The sequence below is a fragment of the Sus scrofa genome, chromosome 2 (assembly GCF_000003025.6).
Source record: "Sus scrofa isolate TJ Tabasco breed Duroc chromosome 2, Sscrofa11.1, whole genome shotgun sequence".
NCBI lineage: Eukaryota > Metazoa > Chordata > Mammalia > Artiodactyla > Suidae > Sus > Sus scrofa.
Window position 1 is genome coordinate 96,144,451 of NC_010444.4, and position 18,034 is coordinate 96,162,484.

Below are 18,034 nucleotides of genomic sequence, written 5' to 3' on the forward strand. Positions count from 1 at the left end.
GTTAGTAAACAGCTCTCATCTGTCTTGAATATCACGTGGCTCAGGCATTATCATCCCAATTTTTGACAGATGAGGAAACTGAGGTTCTGGGAGTTTCTGAGACTTTTCAGTTAATGGGGAAGCTTTCATTTGAATCCAAAGCACAAGCTGCTTCCACTACATTATTACAAAAGCCAGATGTTTCAGATTTAGAATGCATCCTTGAATTTCTCCCTGCTCTTGAAATCAAGTCTCCATTTGCAAATAAGAAAGAAATTGATAATCTGATGTTTCCAGTGCACAAAGGCACTTACAATATCATTCTTTTCTGAGGACTGATTTACTGAAGGGCTAGTTTTTCATCACACCATAAAAAGGATATGGAACCTTGCTATCTTAAAAAAAGTTCCACTTAACAATGAATGATAGATGGATTTATGACTCACTTAATTGTTCACTTCTTGTGATTTGGGGGCTGTCTCTTTGCTAAAAAATGAGGGGGTGTCTTCATTATTGACACAATTGCTCATTCTTTCAGTCATTTTTTATAAACAAAAATATTGAGACAGTTCAAATTAGAGAGAACGTGACAGAAGAGAAAGAATAATTACTTGTGGTTTTAACATTTACACAACTGCTGCAAACACATCAGAGGATGATAATGTTCAAATGAAATGTGTTTCAGTGCACCGCACTGCGCTCCCTTTCTGCCTCGGATTTATTAATATCTCCTCTTTCCTCCCACCCTTGAGGGTAGGGGCCGTGGCAGGCATCTCTGCAAAGCCTACTAGAGCACTACTCACGCACTGCACATTTAATAAATATCACAGAGACTAGATTAAACTAAGCTTTGATTTTTGCTTAGGAAGTCAAGAATATAGATAATTATAATGCTAACAATAGCTAACATTTATTAACAAACACTCTAGGGCAGAAACTGTGCTAGGTGCTGCCTTGTATCGATGATCTCATTTAATTTTCATAACAATCCTGCAAAATGGGAATTTGCAGACTTTCCAAGGGCAATGTCACCTCTAAAGTAACTTGTGTATCATGTATTTCATTTTTCTTGGTTATTTTATTATTCTGAATATCTGCTTCTAGAATATTTTCCCTAATTACTGCTTGAGCAAAAATTTCACTCCATGATTTTGTAGTTTTCTGAGTTGCTCAATACTAAAGATTTCTTTTTCATGATTGTTACGTAAATTAATGTTTTCACGTTTGAATATGTAAATTGACCACAGATTTAGATTAGCTATTATTACTATACTATAATAACCTATGTGAACATAGTAAGGTTTATTTTCCCCTCTCCCACTACAAATACAACATAATCAGTTCTTTGCCATAACTGGAGGCTGTAAGCAGAGCCTAAGGTCAAAAAGTTGTGAGAGGACATAGTGTTTAGTGAAAGAGTCACCAAGTAGATATTAAGTTCAGTTAAAATAACTGAAATGGAACAATAATAAATAAACCTAGTGAATAATTAGCACCCTATGTACATATCTGTAGATAATAAACTGCAACTTTTTAGCCAAGGTTTTGATACAATATAGTTTTCCTTTAGTATAAAGTAAACTAAAGGAATATATTTGATGTGATCTTTAAAATATGAGACTGTTTAATGACTATATACTCTTAGGATTGAAATTCAAGTGAAATATACTACCTAAGTCTAACCATAAAAGTTAAGACTGGCCAAGGTTTGTCTAAAAACAGCAAATTGTACTCTTGGCTGACAGCCTTTAACCCCCAAAAAGTCCCTGGTAGGTAAAAATTGATTTCCAAGAGGGGTTTTTTAACCACATCCCTCCGCCAGGATCTGCTGTCCATTGATGTACAGTTTCATATCACTGATGATTTTAAAAAGAGCTTTTCCTTCTGTATTATCTCCAAATAAAATCGGACTTCGATGCCAAAAAGAGGGAAGAGAGAAACCAATACTGTGCAAGGAACAAAAAAGCTAAGAGTAAAAAAAGACAAATGTTGAGTAAAACTATTATTTTAGGAGGAAACATCAACTGCTTGAATTAATATTAAAATGACCAAAATTTTATTATCAATCACACTCAGATTAAATCAATGGGATATGAGTTAAGAGACCAATTTTCACATTGCTTTACTGAATGTACAGAAAGAGAAGGGATAAAAAGGAAACAATTTGTGAGGTCAGAAATGATGATACACAAAAAGCTCTAAAATCTGCCAAAACATTCTCTAGGCAGTTATAATTTGAAATTTTGTTTTTCCCTCAGGAAATCAAACTCCTTAAGAATTAAGTCAAATCAGGAATTCCTGCCATGTGCAGCGGATTAGGAATTTGACTGCAGTGACTCTGGTTGCTACAGTGGTGTGGGTTTGATTGCCACAGTGGGTTAAAGGATCTGGGGTTGCCACAGGTGTGGTCATAAAAAAATTTTTTTTAAAGAATTAAGTCGAATCGAAGGGGTTGAAAGCAGATCATGATGTCTTGACTTAGCCTGTAACATTCATTTGTCTCCTCTTTCACCTGTCTCACCCACTTCTACATCGGCCCCTAGAGAATGGTGTCACGGTATTAGTTTACCTATAACTTTCCAGGTTTCGAACATGGGAAGTGGACACTGATTTTTCCTGAGTCAGTGGCTAAGTACCACGAGCTGTAGATCATCCAGCTAGAGGACAATTTTTTTTTTCCTTTAATAAATCTAGATAACCTTGGTTTGGGTTAAAAATATCACTGTTACTTAATTTCATAGATAATAATAAAGCAATGCTGTTGGATCTTTATTTATGTTTTGAGTGAACTCCCAAGGTAAAACTGCAAATGAGTTCAGAATTTTTATTCACAATGATTGAAACTAACAATACTTTTAAAAGAATTCAACTATTAGACTTTTTCATATGTTGCTTAATAATTTAAAAAATAGTATACAATCATATTTCTGTATTAACAAAAATAGTTTTCTTATTTGAGAGTAACTAAATGGTATCAATCTCCTTTTAATACTGCCTTCTGAACTTGTGCTTTGTTAGACAACAAATTCTAAACCTGTTAGTCAGTCCTTTTAAATTGAATTGTTAACCACCTTACTGATATTTTAAATCATTGAGTAAGAATTGCAGAGAGGTCTATTTGGTTGATAAGAAAGTTGGTCAAGGAATTTTTGATAAGTATTCTCAAAACAAATAATTGCAAAGCAATGGGGCTAGTACAGAATAATTAAACATTGCATGACCTTTCCCTCTTCTCATTTAGTTCTATTTTATACTGTGCTAATTTTTCTTTTCCAATGCTAAATGAATTACAACAAAGTCATGTTAGTAAACTTTTATGATTATATGATCATAAAAGATTGCATGTAAATGCACTCTAAAGATTGTCATGTCTTATGCCTACTGTGAGTACTAAGTTCAGAGGTTCACAGTCATGCCCAGGGTCTTGCTGGATGGAGCCTTTTCGGTCTCTGGAAGCAAGGTCTCCTTACACAGCCATAGCTCAGTGGTTTATGCAGAGCAGTCTACTGCCACCCCAAGACTCCATTATTTAGCTGATATAAATTAAGCATTCCAGAAGTGACAAAGCTTAACAACCAAATGCATAAAATAGTAAACAACAATCAAAATAAGGAAACAGCTGTTAGTTTCTTTTTATATAAAATTTAATTTATAGTAAATGCCAATTAAAATTATTAACCAATATACATAAATATCCTTTGCCTTATTATCAAATAGCTCTGTAGATTATCAAATTCTCCTAAATTTTTAAAAAGATTTCTAAAGGGTTTTCTTTCTGTCCCTTGCTCCCCTTTTTTTTGGTCTCAAGCATGAAACAGTATATCCTTGAGCATACTGGTACTTCCTACACAATAAAGAGCAACTACATTATCAAACTGGAAACAAAGGGCACTAACAGGAAAGTGAATAATCCAACACAAGGCACTGCTGTGCTGATGATTATTTCTATTAAATCTAATGATTACAAAAACTCAACTGAACTTGATCTTATAATCATCAGTAACCATAAGATTAGCCTGTTAAAAGCTTTAATGTACGGAGATATGACAAAATGTAATTTTAAACGCAGTGACTTTTCATTTTGGCTGTTGAAAGGAAAGGATTAAATAGTGGATGAATGACTGTCAACTGAAATCTACAAATGTCACTATTACTAATGTATTATAATGACTTGCTGTATTTCCCTATACCAAGAGTACAACCCCATCCTGTTTTCTTCTTTACTACCACTTGCTTTCATCTTTGAAATTACTTCAACTTAAGTGATAAGAGGTCCATTATTTTAAGGAATTTGTGATGGTCTGAGGTACCAACCTGCAATTCATTTACTGCTATATATCAGTTCTTCAGGTTTTCCATTAAATATGTTAGAGAAGTTAATAAGACTTTATTGGTCAATAGTGCTCGGCCATTTAATCAAATAATTAATTAGCAGTTCTTTGTACACAGCATCAGAATACATTTTTTTTAATGAATTACAGGTCAAGGGTATATCTTTTTCAATTTAAAATTACATTATTTCTTTGCAGTATTCTTTTTTTACATCAACAGTATTAAAAGTTGATGTGTAGAAGATCGATTTTTCCTTAACTCAGTTAACCAAAATTTACTGAATATCTACTGCATTCTCTCTCTTATATTTTGAGCTGGGAATACAAACTGAATAAGACTAAGTTTGCCCACCGAAGGATGAGTGTACAGGAGAGAGACGTGTGCCTAGATAGTCCACTTAAAATGAAATGAGATAAATAATGTGGGGACAGGCTGCATGAGAGAATCAAGGAGAGGTGCATAGTTCCTTCTAAAAGAGTCAGGAAATTCTGAATCGTTGAACAAATTCTGAGTGATGACAAGGGAGAGCTCAATAACATGAAGCAGGAGAGTGCCAGGAATGCATACACAAAGGCAAGCAGCCTTGACACCGTTTGGAAAGTGGCAGCATCCACTCTGGAGGCAGACAGCCTGGGTTCGACTTTGGGCCATTACTTAAACTCTCTGTGCCTCAGTTCCCTCAAGTATGGAAAGGGCATAATATGAACATCTACTTTTAAGAGCTGTTACGCAAATGAATGAGTTATTTTTTTGTAAATTTCATTGTAAGAGCAATTTAAATATTTGCTATTATTAGACTTGGAGTGCAAGGGTTCTTGATGGCAGTGGCAGAAGGTAAGAAGGAGTTTAAGAGAGCAGGGATGGCCAGAGATAAGAGGCTCATGGTTAATACCGAAAGAGCTGGGAAACCGTTGCTGGATGTTATGCATCTGAATGATGACCTACAACTGGTTTGAGGTTTTGAGAAAGACTAAGGAGTCATAGGAAGGCTGCAGTGGGATGCAGTGTCAAGCTGGGAGATGAATTAGGGATCTCTGGAAATAGTTCTGGAGTGTTGCCATGAGCCTGAGCCAGGACAGTAGGATAAGAACGGGAAGAAGGGGGTAGGGTTAAGAAGCACCTTGGAGGCAAAGACTTGGTGACTTACTGGATGATGGAAAGACTGGATGGAAAAGTTTCTATACTTTATGTTCAGATGGTCTCTTGGTAGTTATAAGAACATAATACATTTCAAATGTACTTCCTTTCCTCATGAGACTATACTGTTTTTACAAGATGACTAGATTTTGAAAAAAATTATAGACTGAAAAGTATGGAACTTAAACGCAGAGTCTTGCCACCTGACCTCAGAGTTTCTATCTGAGACCTTGAATTTCAATGACAATATTCAAAATTTTGAGGGTATCTTTTGGCCATTTTGCTTTAGTTTTATTTTTTGAAAGTGTAGAGACACTCTGACTGGCCTTGTTTCCCCTGGTGTTATGTGATTCTCTGACTTCAGCACTGATGCATTCGTCTTTGACATATGATACTGGCTGGCATGAGAAAGAAGGGGAAGACGGCCGAGCCTGTGAGCAGGACGAGACAGCTAAGCTCAAGACTCAGTGGCATCTGCAACAGGTGTTCTGTGGGACCAGAGTTAGAAAGGGCTTCTTCCTCTATTTTTAAAAAGTGGAGAAGTAACTCTTTCATAACTATATGGAAAACTGTGAAAATTACATGTGGATGGCTATAGGATACAATCATCAAGATATAATGTTTATCATCACCTGAGTGGAGCCCTTGAGTGTCTTTGTTTTGATTTATTTCTATTTTTGAAGCAGAAGATTTCTCGTGCCTATGGCAAAGGTCCTGAAGGAGCTTATAAGATATTTTTTTAGTTCAATGACGCTATTGCCTACGTATGGCTAACTTTTATGCTTAGAAGATTGTGTGTCTTCTCTGTCCCCAGAGGGCCATTTAACTTAGCAGACTGTCAGGGAATTGAAAATGACAGCATAATTGAACAACAACACTTATTTTCAATACAGAATTCTAAAGTGTTCTAGCTATTAAGCAGGCCACTTTTATCAAATATGAGTAACCCATTTCCCCCAGCCCCTATTTTTTTAAGTACTTTTAATACTTTCATCAGCACTACTGGTTGTTCTCATATGAGCAGGTAAATGGATGCACTGAGATAGTGGAAAAATATCATAACATCTAAATTATTTTTCTCATCTACATTGTTTCGGTCTTTGTGACCCAATTATCAGCCCCCCATCCTTTCTAGCTGTAGTGTTTGGCAAAAACTTGAATCCAAGATACAATGGTCTAGCTTTGATCTGGTTCTGTAATTTTCAGGCTACAAACCATGGAGTATTTTGTTTTGTTTTGTTTTGTCTTTGTAGTTCCACACCTGTGGTAAACGGAAGTTCCTAGGCTAGGGGTCCAACCAGAGCTACAGCTGCTGGCCTACGCCACACCCACAGCAACATAGGATCTGAGCCGCTTCTGCAACCTACATAGCTCATGGCCATGCCAGATCCTTAACCCACTGAGCGAGGCCAGGGATCAAACCCACATCCTCATGGTTACTAGTCTGATTCATTACCACTGAGCCACAACAGGAACTTTCCATAGAGTATTTTTTTGAAGGAAAAAAATAGGCACTTTGATTAAATGTCCAGCAAAACAGTATCTTCAGTTTACTCATTCATTTGACTCTACCTAACTTTTATTTATTTATTTATTTATTTATTTATTTTTTATATAATGATTTTTTCCCCCATTATAGCTGGTTTACAGTGTTCTGTCAATTTTCTACTGTACAGCATGGTGACTAGTTACACATACATGTATACGTTCTTTTTTCTCACATTATCATGCTTCATCATAAGTGACCAGACATAGTTTCCAGGGCTACACAGCAGAATCTCATTGCTAATCCATTCCAAAGGCAATATACCTAACTTTTAAAAGCTAGATAAAATAGGGAGCTAGTGCCATTGATTATGCTTAATTCACTTGTAGTTTTAATACTTTTTCTTCATTATTCATTAGTGAAGAGCCAACATCAGAAGTAAGAAATATTATTACCCCCAGATGTATATATTTGTAAAAATGTTCCTATATGCCAACTTTTTTTTGTAATTAGTAGGGTATTGTATTTGAACTCGGCAAAATATTTTAATTAGGCTGCTCATAGATATTTCAATAAACTTGTGTTTTTTGACATTTCAAACATAACCTTGTGTTATTCATGCCTGCCTCCTACTATTTTAAATGTATAGCATGTTCCAGCTGCAGGAATTACCATGGTTACTTGTTATGCCAATAGTGAAATCCAGTTAGCATTAAAAAGTATTGTGCTGTCTTACCTCTGCATTGAAAATGACATCAATATCTCAATAATGACAGTAACATGAATTAATATGGAACCCTGGAGAAGTGTGAATATGAGACAATTGGCCACAATGAAAGACAGTTAAGGGCTGTTTGAAGGGTACATGCACAATTCATATTCTCTAAGAGCTCATTTTAATGCCAAATGTGGTTTATTTTATTAACAGTATTGTTGGATGGGTATAATCTCATTCCTTTCTTTTCTTTGTGTTCTCCTTTAGAAGTGTACAGGAGTTCAGTACTTCTTTGTGTAGAAAGTGATCCACATTTAATGTGAAATGATTAACAAAGGGCATGATTGGCAAGGCTTGCTAAAAGTACTTCTGTGGCCAGAGATGGTACCTAGGATTAAACTGAATTGATCAGAACCCCCAATTCTGATTATGTTCACTAGCTGAAGTTTTATTAAGGAGAGGTCTCGTTAATAAATAGCTGTCTTCTAAGTTACTATCCAACCCCTATGGCTTCGCACAGGTGCTTTAGAAATTCTCTGGGCCATTTTTCCAGGTTTCTCACAGATCTCTCAACTTCACTTTGTTCAAAAGACTTCCTTCTGCAAAGCACCCAGTAAAGGAACCCTAAACAATGAAACGTACTGTAGTACGGAAGTCCCCACTCACCTGCACTGGTGCCTGCACCGGATGTGAGGTCTCCACCCATCAGACCACCTATAGATGAAAGAGGAAAATCAGAAGGAGAAAGGCTAAAGGGCCACAGAACAACACACTTTACCTTTTAGCAACCTTAGTATTCTGCCCTCTCCTAAGAGCTCTAAATTTGTATTACCTAGGTGGATGGCCGACATTTGTTCCACTATGTCATGCTGTGCTCAAGCATTAAAAGTACTTTCAATCCCTGACATTTTGCAGAATGTTTTTTTTTTCTGAGAAATGTTACATTTAAAAATCTAGTCTTTGATTTGACCTCTAAATTTTTATTATTTCCAAATCTAGCTTTTCCTAAGAGGTTATTTTCTAGAAAGTGAAAGAAAAGAATAAGGTTTACTATATGCTCAAATAACCATATATTTGAATTTAATTTTCTTCATAAATATGTTTTACACAATTAATTCTGTGCAATGTAAACTGTCCAGAACTTTGGTCATTTCATGAATCTTCCAACAGTGAATGATCACATCTACCAATGGAATTTTACTTACTGATACAATAAAACAGGTTTTACTGGCCACAACTTTAGAAACATGGGATTATTCACTTACTCTCTTATTGCTTAAGAAAGGAGGTTAAAATTTGGGAATGTTTATTTATGAGGGTTGAGAGGTTCCAAAGAGATACTGAATATAATAATTACTTCTACTTTTTAAGGAATAAAATTTAGCCAAAAGAACAGAAAATCAGCTAGATTATTTTCTAATTGCTTGTAAGTGATATTTCATAATTATTATTTGATTCTGGGTTTGGAATAGAGGAAAATGCTCATTACATTTTAAGAAAATGTTTACTCTTCCAATTAAATAAATATTTTGGATATCAAGTATGAGATTTTTAAAATAAATTAGCATGAGTTCATCAAACGGAAATTCAAAAGCATTTGAATATGATACGAAAGGAACATATATGGTTATTGAAAATGCTTACAAAGAATTTCAGTGATATTCAAAAAGTAGAGAGAATGGCATAATGAGTCCTTTATACACATCTCTCAGACTCAAGATTTACCAAGATTTTTTTAACTTGGCTGATTTTGATTGTATTTTTCTACCTGAAGTTTCTGTATGAAAAAGTAATATGGGTTTAGTTCTAATTATAAAGCAGATATTTAAATATGCTAAAGGAAAAAATTCTTCTATGAATGAATTGTCTTTAATATAGTTAAGTGTGTCTAAGGCATATTAAAAATTTTTTTTTAATGATTTTTATTTTTTTCCATTATGCTGGTTTACAGTGTTCTGTCAATTTTCTACTGTACAGCATGGTGACCCAGTTACACATACATGTACACATTCTTTTTTCTCACATTATCATGCTTCATCATAAGTGACCATACATAGTTTCCAGTGTTACACAGCAGGATCTCATTGCTAATCCATTCCAAAGGCAATAGTCTGCATCTATTAACCCCAAATTCCCAATCCATCCAACTCCCTCCCCCTTGTTAACTACAAGTCTATTCTCCAAGTTAATGATTTTCTTTTCTGTGGACAGGTTCATTTGTGCCCTACATTAGATTCCAGATATAAGTGATATCATATGGTATTTGTCTTTCTCTTTCTGACCTACTTCACTCAGTATGAGAAATACTACTCAGCCATAAAAAAGAACAAAACAATGCCATTTGCAGCAACATGGATGAAACTAAAAATTTCTTATTCAGTACTTTAAAAAAAATGTTAAGTATGTGATGATTTGCTTTATACTATTTAGAAACAATGATTCTGGGTGCTTCTTTGAGAAATATGAAGGAATTGTTTAGTTATATTCAACACAAATTTACTTGGTTTCTACTGTGAGCCATAACAATCAAGAGGACATCTTTCCCTTCAAGGTTCTTTATGTGCAGTGGGGAAATGAACACATACTCAATATAGTACATCATATTGTATTTTGCTTGATCTAAGTACTAAGAATGACTGAATCTCTCCTGAGTGATAATTTCTCTTTTCTGGGACACTGTGAACTGTACAACCATAAGAAGCTCCTAGAGGTGCAGACCAAAATTTGTGGCAGGTGTCTTTGTCCTTATCATGTGCTTTTAACTTCATTTCTGACTTAGTTTTGCTTTTAAACTCAGGTTTCTTATAAACTATGCTATCCCATCACATTTCCTTTCTGCCGTAATGGTTTGTGCCATAAGGTATTGTATAAACAAATAAATAAATAAATAAATATTGATCCAAATAGGAAACAACTAAATGAGATAAAAATGCTATCAGAGGAGTTCCCGTCGTGGTGCAGCGGAAATCATTCTGACTAGGAACCATGAGGTTGCTGGTTTGATCCCTGGCCTTGCTCAGGGGGTTAAGGATCCGGTGTTGCCGTGAGCTGTGGTGTAGGTTGTAGACACTGCTTGGATCTGGTGTTGCTGTGGCTGTGGTGTAGGCCAGTGCCTACAGCTCCGAATAGACCCCTAGCCTGGGAGCTTCCATATGCCACGGGTGCAGCCCTAAAAAGACAAAAGACAAAAGACCAAAAAAAAAAAAATGCTATCAGAGAACACAGGGGCAGGTTTCACAGAGGAGTTGATATCTGGTTAGGAGCAAGAGGGAAAATGGCATTTTAGGCAGAATTCAAAGCATGGAGACAGGATATTTGATGTTCTGTTGGAAAAAGCATTTGGTTAAAATGTAGCCACTTGAGGAAATTGGTGACAGATAGGCTGAACAGATGAACTGCAGATTATGAAAGATTTTGAAAGATATGCTAACAGGGTTAGGTTTTATCATGTGGAAGACTAGTTGGATGGGTACTGAGCAATGAAAAAATATAACAAATGGAAAACGGAAAAATTGAAAAACTGAATATTCTGTAGGGAGAAGAGCCTTTTTGCTAAGAGTGGCTCCTTCCAATGATTTGTTAGAATCACGCTCTTACAAGAACATACCTGTGTTACCTGCACTTGGAGGTCGATGTGTTACACCAGGAGACATACTATTCCTCTGCAGAGACGGGTGGGCCAGTGGCAAAAGGTTGGGGTTTCCCAGTGAGCTGACAGGGTTGCTGTATACCAAACTGTTGTGGCTGGACACTGGGATGGAGACTGGCATCTCAAAGTTGGGAGGTGGAACAGCCTGAAGGAGCAGGAAAAAAAAAAAAAAAGCATGAGTAAAAGAAAAGCATAGAAAGAAAAGCCCTTAAAGTACAGGTAGCATTGCCTTTACCAAGAAAAATTTCAAATTCCAAACTGCTTGGTGTCTAGAAGACCATTAAGAGCTCTGAAGATGTTCGGATCATAAATTGATTTCTTTAATGTGCTTAGAACTCTTTCTCTGCAATTATTAGAAAACGTTTCACTTTTGTTTAAAACAAAGCCCCATTTTATTAGACTCCATTGTCTTTGAATTTCATTCTATTAAGTAGTAATTGTTCATTTTTGGTATCTGGATCTGGTGCCAGAAATGACTGCAAGATCAAAGGTACATGATTGTGATGACTTCACAGAGAAAAAGGATTAAAATGCAAACCAGAGCCTTTGGTTTAATTGCTTATTGAAGTATATTTATGCAGAAGTTTAATGATATAAAATCATCTCCATGCGTGTGAATAGCACATATACTTTAATTATTATAAAGTCTGTCTTTTGAAAGTAACTCTAAAGATAATAGACATTTCAAAAAACAGGATTGAACAGAGCATGTATCATTCAATAATTCATATTTTACAATGATAGTTCAGAATATATGTTACACTTCACATTTTGGGATATGCTGACAGTGACAAATGGCAACACCTATATATCCAACGAGAGAAGTGGCAAATATTTAGTGAACTGAGGCCATGTGGATGTCTAATTGGAGTAATTCAGGTCCCAATTATTGATTTTTTGGTTTCATTTTGGCAATTTAATCTGACTCCTGCTAATTTTTCTGCTTGCACTAACTAGATAATCATAGTTTTAATTCCTTTCCTCCTTTTTTATTTTTAACATTATAAATGAAAATATGGTATGAACATATTGCCCTGAGGACTCATGATGTCAAGAGTATACAGCATTCTTAATATAAAATGGATATATGTGTGAGTGTGTATGCATATGTGTGAATCTAATATATATTTTAAAGACAAGGGTTTATATAAAACATTCCCTCAGGGATTTCCTAAGCCACTGAGCAAATTTAAATGCATGTGTGCATGTGGCTCAAAGTTTTCTTTTCTCACTATATTTTCTTATAATCCTAACATTAAGCTTGTTTTATGGGTTGGTCAGCCGGCCTTCATCACATGTCGTGCTCTGCAACAGCTCTATGTTCATCCTGGTGATGATTACAATACTGTGCTCCTTTTATGCTTCTGCTCTCTTTTTCTTTATTTTTCCTATTTTCTGCTTTGGACATGGCCAGACAGGTGAGAGCAAATGTGTCACAGCTCTTTTCATTTACATGTCTTTGGTTCTCATTGTTTTAGAGGGAAATAAAAATGTTCACACACTCTATTAACACAGTCATTCTTTATTAGGCTTGATCTGTTGGAAGCAGAGTAACAAAAAATAATTTTGGGTAAACACCCTGATATAATGGAATGTAAACATTTGATAAGACATCAAAGAATGAATATATCCCCTGATTCCCAGAGCCTTTAAACAACAACAAATATTAGAGTATGCTATAAAATAAATGTCTGGAACCAACAAAATATTGTATTCCCTTGTTAAATGGCCAAATAGGAATTACTCTAGCACGGCTAAGAAAACAAAATAACCGTCCAGGTCTTCCCCATTTGCTCCTGCTGCCCCCCAATCCACTGGCCAGCCTCTTCACTGCTCTGGGCCCAGGAGGCTGACCCTTCTGACTGCATCCTCCAGGTTCTGCTGGCTCTCTGGCTTCAGCTGAGCCAGTGAGGCACTGGCAGAAGGACAGAGAATAGGAAAGAGGTCAGTATTTTTCTACTGTAGCATTCCTCTTATTGGGCCACTGGATGGCAGAGGCTGCATTCCCTTCGTGAAGGCTACACTTCTGTCTTTTTTTTTTTTTTTTCTGCCACATGGGGCATGTGGAAGTTCCCAGGGCAGGCATCCAACCCTCTCTGCAGCTGTGACCTTAACCCGCTGCACCACAAGGGAACTTCCGGCCACACCTCTTTTGGGGTCCTCTTTCCTCCAAGATGTAGATCTTGCTGTGCTCTGGTAATTTCTTCCTCCTCTTGCTCCTTCAGATTTAGATGTGCTAACGGCTTCCAGGCTGGAAGCCCTAATGTACTTCACTATTTCTGGAGTTTCCCCAAACTCTATCCATCTGTAAATAGTCCTTTTACTAAACTCTCAATTACCCATGTGGGCTTGCCATCTGTTTCCCACTGGAGCCATAATAGCGACTCTCTAGATCCAGAACAGTGGTACTCTACACCAGTGGACTATCTCCTAAGGGAACAGTTTGGATATTTGTGGGTGTCACAATGACTGGGGGTAGGGCTGACATTTTCTGGTTGGGTGGGAAAGTGTGCTGAATATCCTATCATAGGTGGCACAGTTCTACACATCAAAGAATCGTCTTTTACCCCATCCAACTTTCAGATGCCCCAGTGGACATTCATGTGTATGAAAAACTTGTTTAATAATAATCTGCAAACACAAGCTATTTTTTATACACTGAAACAAAGATTTTATTATACACTGAAATTTCCAGAAATGCAATTACTGTGTATGCTGAGGGAATGTTCCACTTTGTTTGGTATGGAATTTTATTAAAAATTATTCACCACTCTGGAAAATCATGTCACCAATGACAATTCTGTTCCTGTGTCTGGGGTTGTAAATATGGCATGCTGCTTGCTCTCAAATGACTCCATGAAAAACTTTTCCTCATCACTGAAAATGCTCTTGTCAGTCAGGAATGACCTTTAGGTTGCTAAATCCAGTGGTAACTTCTCAGTCCTCAACTGGGACACAGCTGATCACTCCTTGTAAACTTCCTCTCCTTCCCGGGCCCTGAACTCTTCCCTCTTGTTTTCAAAGAAGGCTCTTTTTCAGCCCCTGTGGCTGGTTCTTCCCTTTACCCCCTGATCTCTGAATGTAAAAGGAACACAGTCTTTCTCTTATCTCCAGCTCCAATTTTTCTCCTGATTCCAACCTTGCATATCCAGCTACAGCCTCAGTATTTCTACCAAAATGTCTACCTCATACACATCTCAAAATTAGTTTCAGTCTAGCTTTCCCCATTGCCACCGATGACAGCTCAAAATGCTTTCATTTGCACAGAATAAACTCCTTGGAGTCACCCTGAGTCTTCTCTTTTTCTCACATCCCACATTCAGCCTAACAGGAAATCCTATTGGCTTAACTTCCAAATACAGTCTCCGACCCCCTCTCACCTTCTAATGGCAACCACCCTGGTTCTAGTACCATCATCTCTTGCCTTGATCACCACAGTCACCTCTCGATAGTCACCTCCTTCTATCCTTATCCTCCTTTTTGTTTTCAACCCAGCAACCAGATAGATCCTTTAAAAGGATAAGTCAGATGATGGCACTTCTCTATTCCCTGCAAGAGCACCCACCTTACTTGGAGTAAAGCCTGACTTCTTCCAGTGTTCCACAGGGCTCTGAAAATTCCAGTTTTCTCCAGGCTCCATTATCTGATTTCCTATCATCCTCATCCTCCCGCCCTCAGGCTTGTCTCATTTCCATGGCTAACTCCATCCCTTCCTTCAAATTTCTGCTCAAAATCTGGTTTTCTCAAAGAAGCCCACCATGACCACTCTATTTAATCCTGCTCCTGCTCCCACCCATCTCCTGATCTCATTCCCTTGTGTTTCTTTACCTTCTTTTATAAGATCAGTTATGATGTTGGCCAAATAATGTCCTTTTCATCAGGATGCTAAAGCTCTCTTGCTGTGAGGTAATATGTAGCCTAGTCTATGTTTTATTATAGTGAATGAATATTTTTATTCAAGGAATTTTTAAGAAGATACTAAATTAATACCAAAATACAAGCTTACAACTTACTGTTTATTATTTATTAAGCAGGCACTGAACTATAATTTACATACTTGATCTGACTGAACCCTTCCAACCATGTCCCTTCATGATAGATTCTTCCTTTTTAAATTGGTGAGATCAAGTGGCCCAAGGTCATCTAACTAGTGACTGAGCCTGTTGGTTTTGCTACTAAATCACTGTGCAATGCACTGTCCATTTTTGGAGAGAAATAAAATAGTTCAGTCAGAAATTACGCTGTGGGGAGTTCCCTTTGTGGCGCAGTGGAAACAAATCTGAGTAGTATCCATGAGGATGCGGGTTCAATCCCTGGCCTCGCTCACTGGGTCAGGGATTCGGCATTGCTGTGAGCTGTGGTGTAGGTCGAAGACTGGTTTCAGATCTCGTGTTGCTGTGTTTGTGGCATAGGCCGACAGCTATTGCTTCAATTCCACCCCTAGCGTGGGAACTTCCATATGCTGTGGATGCGGCCCTAAAAAGCAAAAAAAAAAAAAAAAAAAAGAAAGAAAAAAAGAGAAAGAAAAAGAAAAAAGAAATCATACTGTGAGGTGAGTATGGGCTGCATGTTAGTGGCCTATTATTTACCAGCCATGAACATAATGAACTAAATGGGCTGTCATGGAACGTGGCTGTTCATCCATGTCAGAGTACATGCTTACGCCCTTCAAGGCCAGGGTATGACGGAGGGCTTGGGAAAAAATAAACCTTAAAAACTCCTCTCATTCACATTTACTCAGATTTGGTATTTTAAAGCTATCTTTTGGTTATACATATTTTAATCCGTATTCACTATTACTGCTTAAAAATATTAAGCAGGGAAAATATTAAACTGGGAACCTAAGGATCTGCTATAAAACTACTTCCCCCTGAATATTCTACAGAATTTGATTGTGTCTCAGTAGAGAGCAAAGCCAATACCCCTCACCTTGCATGACTGCACGCACATCCAAAATAAAGAGGATGATTAATAATTATTTAATAAATTCTCTACCACTCTACTAACCAATTTAGTGAAAGTCTCTCTATATCCTCTCTTCCTCTGAGAAGAGTTACTCATCACCAAGAGTTATTCAGTTTCCAGCATTCTGGACTATAAACAATTTGATGAGAGTTATTATAAAACTCTCTTGTGATTGGCTAAACAGAAGTCAATTTGGTATCAGAGTATACTTCAAAAATTCACAATTCATAAAACATCCCTTGCATTCTTTTTGTTTTGTTTCCTTACCTGTATTAGGAACTAATTTTGAAATCAAATTATAAGTTTAAAAATGACCACAGTGAGAAGGTATCTCAGAGAATCAGAAAGAACTTCAGCCTTTTTTAAATCAGAAATCTCCACTGCGGTCCAGGTTGTATAATAAATTGGAACTTAACCAGATAAGTCATTTAATCTCCCTCAGCCTCATGTGCGCCCTGAGGTGGCTGCATCCATAAAGAGACCAACCAGCCCTCAACACTTTGGGAAATGCCAAGGCTATAATAATGTACCAAAGTTTGTAAGAAATTAGCATTTCCCTTTTCCTTCTTGACTTTTCGAAATTAAGGAACTTAAGAGCATCTCGTTTTAGAATTTTCCATCTAAAAAACGAAAGCCAGAAAAGTCATTAAAAACACCAAACTTGCAAAGATTTCACGGGCCAGTTCCAAATTTTAGAACTCTCAAGATAGGAAGGAAGAATGTGAGGTGATTAAATAAAACGCTATAGATACCACTGGCTATATAACTTGCAGAGCTCAGGGAAAAAGGAAAATGTGGGGCCCCTTGTTAAAAAATTATTAAGAATTTCAAGATGGTGACAGCTGAGCACTGGCTCCAGCATGGGCCTAGGAGAGCTGGGCCCTGTGTAAGTGCACAGGTTGCACGCCCAGGACACTGGCCCTGGTTTTAAGACATGGGTATGAGAACTAAAAAGCTTTTAGCTGCTATCCCTGAACAAATTGATCACGGTTACCAAAGTGAGTCATCATGGTCAGAAAGGTATCTGAAGTCTTATCCAAAACCCATGATTTTCCCAAACTTACCGCAAGGAAAAGTCCAATAAAAAGTCCAATAAAATATTTTTAATAAAATATTTTTAGTTAATAGGCTCTCTTTTATTTAATATGAATGACTGAACTGAATCCCCCTTTTTTTTTTGTCCACTAATGACACCCTTAACTTCTGATTAACCATTACCAGTCTGTTGAGAACTAACAGAGAAAAAAACTCACACAACTCTGATGAATAGTGACTACCGACTGCCTGCCTATATTCAAATTCCCTCCAGAGTCTAGTTCCCCTGGACTCTGGCCTGTGCTGGTCCACATCCTCCATCCCCAGTTCCCTACACTGTCTACCCTGTGACATTCTTAGTCTTCTCTCAAGCACCTGCTCCCCCTCCTCAATATCTATGGAGCCAAACTTTCATATACACCAGAGGTTACTAGGTGGTCACCCGCTTAACTTCTCTCTGTCTACCTACCACTTTGACTACATCTGCAGATGCTCCTGTCCGAATGCCACGCTCCTTCCCATCCTTGAGGAGCTGCTCTGTTTTATCCCCCACTGGGATTCAAGCATTCATCTTCTGCATGTAGATCATCTCAAGTACTTGTCCTTTTAACTCCCTCCTTGATCTTAGGTACAGTGTTCTTTCTTTCTCTCCAGAGTCCATTATTTGAAGAAAATACGTATGTTCTATTTCAACTTCCTCCTTTCCCTGTCCCTCTCAACCAGTCTTGCCCTTGCC

At 37.2% G+C, this 18,034-nt stretch overlaps 1 protein-coding gene across 49 annotated transcripts in view; it reads right to left on the reverse strand.

Moving 5' to 3' along the window:
- The window catches only part of MEF2C (myocyte enhancer factor 2C), a 174,521-nt gene that overhangs the window by 22,044 nt on the left and 134,443 nt on the right, over positions 1-18,034 (reverse strand). For all 49 annotated transcript variants that reach the window (XM_021082248.1, XM_021082273.1, XM_021082274.1 and 46 more), the window contains 2 exon segments: positions 11,257-11,443; positions 8,316-8,363 (listed from right to left, as the gene is read on the reverse strand). In XM_021082248.1, coding sequence (XP_020937907.1) covers positions 8,316-8,363; positions 11,257-11,443 — 235 coding nt within the window.